This window comes from Helianthus annuus, chromosome 9, assembly GCF_002127325.2.
Source record: "Helianthus annuus cultivar XRQ/B chromosome 9, HanXRQr2.0-SUNRISE, whole genome shotgun sequence".
In the NCBI taxonomy this organism is placed as follows: domain Eukaryota; kingdom Viridiplantae; phylum Streptophyta; class Magnoliopsida; order Asterales; family Asteraceae; genus Helianthus; species Helianthus annuus.
Genome location: NC_035441.2, coordinates 154102510 through 154109848, shown reverse-complemented (window position 1 = coordinate 154109848; position 7339 = coordinate 154102510). Strand labels below are relative to the sequence as shown.

At 33.5% G+C, this 7339-nt stretch overlaps 1 protein-coding gene across 1 annotated transcript; it reads right to left on the bottom strand.

The window, feature by feature from the left end:
* Positions 1–381: 381 nt before the first annotated feature.
* Positions 382–5682, bottom strand: LOC110879042 (protein NSP-INTERACTING KINASE 1). Its single transcript, XM_022127445.2, has 11 exons — positions 5389–5682; positions 5174–5306; positions 5010–5081; positions 4790–4933; positions 4621–4692; positions 4456–4515; positions 4271–4368; positions 4044–4190; positions 3439–3780; positions 2333–2712; positions 382–856 (listed from the first exon to the last, which is right to left on the bottom strand). The coding sequence occupies exons 1-11, from the start codon at positions 5486–5488 to the stop codon at positions 533–535; spliced, it is 1872 nt and encodes a 623-aa protein (XP_021983137.1). The 5' UTR covers positions 5489–5682; the 3' UTR covers positions 382–532.
* Positions 5683–7339: the final 1657 nt, after the last annotated feature.

Here is a 7339-nt window from a genome sequence, read left to right as displayed (position 1 = left end):
TATTGTTATTGTTGCCTTGATGATTCATCTATTTTTAATATTCTAAATCCAAAATTACTGTTTTTTTATTTGTTTATTCAGTTTTCATGCAAAATGAGGACGATGATGATCATACTTGTTCGCTCAATAATTACTTAATGGCAGTATTTTTATTGTTTCCTTGGCGGATTGATCCACTTATAAAGTTCTGGGCCCTAAATCAAAGTCGTAGTTCTTTATTAGTTTTCTACATACAAGATAAGGATATCGATGATCAAGACCTACCTCTCCTGAGATATTTAAAGGTTTTGCCTTTACGAATGAATCACCACCCTATTGGTATTTAAACACATTCTATCAAACTATTGTTAACTATTTATTTATAGGGCTTCCTTATGTTTATATTCGTTTTTAATGTTAGGAGTCTTATTTAATAACTTTTTTAAAACCTTGAACAAACTAATTAACTACTTTCAGTTCTAGAGAAAAGTTATGTACAAAAAAACCATTAATAAACAAAATCATTGAAAGAAAACTAAATACACTTGAAATTTCATCTTGGGCCGGAGAGTTCTATGGCTTGGCCCAATAAGGAAGAGTCATCAGTGAGATCGGAGTATCTTTCCGACGACGAGAGCTCCGGCGTTCTGTACTTTCCGGAGGACTCAATCCCCTGTGAAGCTTCCCATCTCTCTGCCAGCCCATCACCTTCCAGCATTCGTACAACTTCCGACATCTTTGGGCGGCTTCCGGGAAGATATTGTGTGCACAACAATGCCACTTTTACAAGCTCCTCTAACTCCATTATGTCGTAGTTCTTTTTTAAATCTTTGTCTACTAATATGTCTAGTTTCTTCTCTTGGTTGATCTTCTTTACCTGTATGTATTATAGACACAATGCCATACTTGAGACTGTACTTTTTAAATATATAATGGGTATATTTTGTATATATTATTATATATAGCGGGTTTATAAGTACCCTTAACAACTTTTAATGCACAAAGTACATGTACTTGTCTGTTTGGTAGGTAAACTAGAGCTGCAAATGAACCAAACGTTCGGTGAACAATTCGTGAACAATTCGGTGAGAAGTTCGTTTGTGTTCGTTCGTTTATTAAACGAACACAAACAAGAAATTTCGTTCGTTTAGTTAAATGAACAAGCATGAACAGATGGTGCGTTCATTCATTTATGTTCGTGAACGTTAGGTAATGTGTTCGTTTGTGTTCGATAGTTAATCAGTGTTTTTAGCTTTTATGTTTTATTTAAATATTTCAAAATTCCGACAAATAAAATATTTAATAAGTGTCAATGTATTTTGTTCATGAACGTTTTTCGTGTTCGTTTGTTACCATTTGTGTTCATGAACATTAATTTGTGCTCATTTGTGTTCATCATTGTTCGTTTTCATTTGTTTCCTAAAATAACAAACAAACACAAACGAACACGAACAAGTTCATCTCCTTAACAAACAAACACGAACATAAAATCTCGTTTAGTAAGTGTTCATGAACAGTTCGTGAACACATATATTTCTTAACAAACGAACACGAACAAGGACTTGTTCGTGTTCGTTCGGTTCGGTTCGTTTGCAACCCTAAGGTAAACCATAGTTTTGAAAGCTTTGGTATTTTGATCCCAAAAAAGTATTTTCATGCATTGCCACTTTATCTTTTTATTAAGATTCTTGATAGCTTTAGGTTCATGTAGTAAAAGCATAACGTACAAACATTATTGATGTAGCCGGATAACAAAAGTTTTTGAAATATTCTTCCATGCTTATTATCCAAAATTCAAAATTTTAAGGAAAAAACCACTTTTGCACCTGGTAATTCAAACTAAAATGAAATTTCAGAAACTAGATTTTTTATCCAGAAAGTAGGATTTATTTTCAGGTAATTATAACGGTTTAAAACTATTGAACGGCCTAGACCGAAGAAAATAAGTAGTTAGGCCGGTTTGAGATTTATACGGTTCGGTTTATGTTTATGGTTTTTAAAACTAGGCTTATCAGTTCAGTTTTAGAGTTTGGAATTTAGAACGGGCCGTTTACTTTTATTTTTTAAATTATATTTTATTTTAGAATATGTTTTTTACATATGTGTTATTCTTGAACCATCTTTATTTAATTTTTTTAAAAAAATAATACAAAATAATGTTTTTATTTTTTATATAAAAACCAGTTCAAACCGAACCATTTAGGCCTCTTTGGTTTTCCGCCTTTTAGGACTCTCGTTAACTGTTCTACCCAAAATTTACGTGGGTCCGAAGCGGACTGTGAACACTCCTAATTTTTTAACACTTTCCCGCTTAACAACGCTAAAAAACATCACTAGAGATTACAAGCCTTACCCATTCAAGCATAGCCCCTTTCTGGTTTGCAGCCTTGCCAAACTCTAGAGCCCTTTGTCCAGTGATAAGTTCGAGCAGAAGAATCCCGAAACCAAAAACATCGGTTTTCTCGGATGACTGACCCGTCGAGAGATATTCAGGTGCTATATGGCCCACGGTGCCTCGAACCGCGGTGGTCACATGAGTATCTTGGTGGTCTAAAAGCTTAGCCAGCCCGAAATCACCCACAACTGCCTCACAACAATCATCAAGTAGTATATTTGCAGCCTTCACATCCCTATGTATAATTTTTGGGTCACATTGCTCATGAAGGTACAACAACCCTCTTCCAGCCCCTAAAGCAATTTTCTTCCTTATACCCCAATCCAACACTGGTTTTGCTGCCAAAAGTACAACACAAACTGCATAAGTCTTGATTAATGTTAGGCTTGTAATTGAGCCGAGCAGCTCGAACTTAAACGAGCCAGCTCGGCTCGTTTATTTAATCGAGTTGGCTCAAGCTCGGTTCGTAAAATGTTCGAGCCAAATCGAGCCGGCTCGTTAATATTTTTATTTTAGTTTTCAATACTTTTTACAAATTTGATAAAATAAGAAACAAAAATAAATAAAAATTACACATATATATGTATTATTTTTTTCTAATATTTTAAAACCGAAAGACATATTTTATGTATTACACTTATAATTTTTGTTTACTTTCACATATTTTTATATGTTATTGATTAATTAAACTTAAAATGTAAACACTTCAACACCCTCCCCATATTTTTTTTTTATTTTAATACATTAGAAACTAAGATTATCTATGTAAAATAAAATAATTCGAGCCGGCTCACGAGCTCACTAGCCTAGCCAGGCCTAGCTCGAGGTTGGCTCGTTTACACATCGAGCCGAGCTGAGCCAGCTCGTTTGCAACTGAGCTTTTGTTAGCCAAGCTATTTTTAAGCGAGCCACGAGCTTTTTGTACACCCGTAATTTATGCTCATAATTTTCAAGATTTCTTGAAACTAGAACACAAGTTATAATCCATATAAAAATGAAAATGCAACACTACCCATGTAGAAAGAACATATTTTTAAAAACTAAATATAAGATATAATGCATACCCTTGAGCCGAGACGCCACGCTGCCGTTCGGCATATACGGGTAGACTAAGAGCTTTTCGGTTGGAGTCATGCAAAAGCCATATAATCTTAGAAGATTCCGGTGCACCGCTAGGCTGATCATTTCGACTTCTGTTTGGAACTGTCGTTCTCCGCCAGCTGCACCGCCATCTTTCAGCCGCTTGACCGCCACCAATGTGCCATCTTGGAGGGTTCCTTTGTACACATGCCCGAAACCTCCTTTTCCCAATATGTTCTTGTTGCTGAAGTTGTGTGTTGCGATTTGAAGTTCCCGAAATTGAAACTTCCTTAAATTCCCTAGCGAAACTTCTTCATGATGCTTATCTGCATTGTCGTTTTGACATTTGATCAATACATGTTACACTTAGAATATTGATTACACACTGACTAGTCAAAGTCAACAATTTTGACTTTGAAACAACTACCAAGTTTTTGTATTTTTTAGGGAATTCTGATAATTACATTAAAATGTGTACAAAGTTTTATGAATGGGAGGATGTTAGTGTTAAATTCATCACACCATCCACCTCAATTTTGATTTTGAAAAGTCATAGATTTGACCTCAAAAGTCAAAATAATCCACAAACCTTTTACATCAAAGAATGGTCCCTGATCATGCCTTCGCCTCCACCACAACAACGCGAGTACGAAAACGAGCATGAAAACGCATCCGAGGCTAGTACCGACGGCAATAGCCGTTTTATGAGTTTTTCTTCTTGATGAGGTGTTTGCAGCTTCAAATTATAATCAAATCAAACACCATAAAAGAATAGATCATAAAAAAAAAAAGTGTTGAAGATGATTACAATCATACCTTGTGTGGTATTTAGTGGCATAGAGATGGGCATAAGTGTCATTCCATAGCATTGTTGGTCAGATCCTGTTGGACACATGAGAGGGTTCCCAACAATGCTGCAATTAATAAAACTTTAGTTATGTATTTGGTGTCATAAATAAATGCATTAGCTTGTTGTACAGTACAAGTACAAATTAACTTACTTGAAAGTCTTGGAAGGAAATCTAGGAACAGGGCCACTCAAATTATTGTAAGACAAGTCTCTGCAGTGAACACAAAACAAGACTTTGATATATGCATACATTTGATCATTTGAATAATAAAAATAATAATAATAATATAATGGGAAAATGATTGAGAAATCATACACAAATGCAAGTTGGGTCATGTTAACTACTGATTCTGGAATTGGCCCAGAAAGACTGTTGTTGTTTAGCCTCCTGAAACAGTTCAAAAGTTGAATTTCAAGAAACAAGCACCCTAAGAAAAAATAAATAAATAAATTATTTTTTTTTCTAATTTAAATAATAATCATACATGTATTGAAGGGCTGTCAAGTGACCCAAAGAAGATGGGATTTCATTAGTGAAATGATTATCAGAAAGATCAAGTGTTTGTAGCATCTTCAGTTTACCAATTTCTTTTGGGATTGACCCTGTGATGTTATTATTCTGCAACAATCTGCATCAAGAATTAACCATTGTTTAAACCCTAAAAAAAATTAATAAAATAATATTGTAAACTGATTGATGCTTACACAATCTGAAGATTGGTGAGGTTGCCAATGCTTGGAGAAAGTGTGCCAGATAAATTTTGACTTGGTGTTCCCCTAAAAATGATCAATATTACAAACACATAAAGTAAGAATTTATACACTATTAGTATGTGAAAATTATGAAGAAAAAAAAAAAAAAAACTTACAAGCCAATGACTAAACTTTCAGCAGAGCAGGTGACCATAGTCCAGCTACAAGGATCAACAGCATCAGCATCCCAATTTTCAAGAACACCATGAGGGTCCAACAAAGAAGCTTTGATACCCATTAAAGCTTGAACTGTAAATCACAATACCCATATGAAAAAATCTCATTTTTAGGGGTTTAACAACCAGAATTCATGAAAAAGATGAAGATTTACCTTCAAAGTTGACACCTTTAGGTGAAAGCAAGCCATTTGAAGACACCCAAAACCATAAAAACATAAAAGAAAACAGAGGAATCTTTGCTTGTACTCTCATTTCAACACAAACTGTGAAAGATTTTGAGTAGATTTTTTGTTGGGTTGAATGCAAATATGCAGTGTTGTGACTATGCCTTGAGTTTTTGAAACTTGATGATCATACCTTATTCCACAAGAATCTGAAAAACACAGGAAAAAGCACTATGAGCTCTGTTTTGTTGTTTTTTTGTAGTAGAAAGAGAATTTAGCACGCCTGTTCGTGTGGCAGGGATTAAGGAAAATATAATAAAACTCAAAAAACAAAAATTACCATGAAATTTATCAGGGTAGGCAAATCGTGTCTTATCTTGTTTAACAGATCTCTAACAACGTGCATAAATAGCACAAGTATTAAACATGAATACAACTCGTTTAACTACTTTATATCTCACATCCATAACACAGTTTTATGTTTTATATACCAAGAAGAAGAAATGATAGATTTTAGTTTTCTAATTTTATTTATTTTTAAAACAATTAAAAAAATCATGTAGTGTACTCTTCAGCAGTAATACAGGTGACTTATTCCAATCCTACAATTTATAGAAAAAAAATATGAAGGAATATTATTGTTATTTTTTATTTTAGGTAATATTATATTAATCCAAAGGACAAAGAAGAAAACGTGAAATTGATGGGTTTAATGGTCACTAGTCATGTTATGGTCTAGATTTGTGTTGTTGAGTTTTATAGTTTGTTAATGGATTTTGTTTATGGTAGAGACAATGAGGAATCTAACATTCCCTGAGTTTGGCCATTCAATATACTCACAAATGCCATGTTTTTAAGGAAAAAATACATAGAATTTGGGAATCTCAAGACCTTGAAATTGGTGATTTTTGGCCGTAAGGGGGAGGGGAGACAATATGTAAGTTACTTTATTTATCTTTTTGAACAGCTTATGTTACTTTGTTGAATGATGATTCCATGAGCCATTAATTGTGGTAGAACACTTGATAATTATCCGAATTATTATATCCTTCTATAAATTATTTAGCAATATTTATTATGCATTTTTTAAATTAGTGAAGAAATTTAGAAACTTTTTTCGTATTCTTTTTCTTTTGTTTTTAACAGCTAATTTCTTTTAATTTTGTCGTCAGTGAAATTTAAACTAAGATCTTCTCCTTTACAATTCAAATATTAAAAAGTTTTATCTTTATAAATAGACCACCACCTCATTCGAATTTTTATTCTTTTAATAGGGATTTAATATACTCCTAGTACTACACAAATATCCACCGCATGATCGAAGCATCAAACTCTTTGGAAAGGGCACTATTCTATACACCTAGATACCACAAGGCCGTTTGCCCTTTGATAGAAACTTTTTTTTGTCTCCAACATGGTGCAAAGGTTTTTTCAAGTTGATACAATTTCAAGACAGAAAATAGTGACCTTGGAAACTCTTTTTCATCATGGCATTATATTCAATGATGAAATGTGTATCGCCTTCAAAAACCTTTTTGTAACATCGGATCGTATCATCCAAATGAATCAAAATTTCCAATACTATCGTACACTTTAGGATACAACGTGTATATACAATATTAATCACATAAATGTTGTTTTGAATCGGATTATGCAAAAGTACTAAAACGTTTTCAAAATCTCGCATTTCTATTTATCTTCTGGGTTTACAATATCATCATACGAAAACATACGGTGTTATCTGTTCAAAAGTGTACACTATAACTAAAATGTCATATGTACATTATACATTAAAAAGAGTTATTAGTATTACATGACACCGATTTTGAAAGAACGTGACACCAGTGGCGGACTCAAGAATTTTTCCATGGGGGTGTGGAATATTTTTAAAAATTTTAGGCCCCTAGGTATATAAGTAAAAAAATCGGTTCGTATCGGG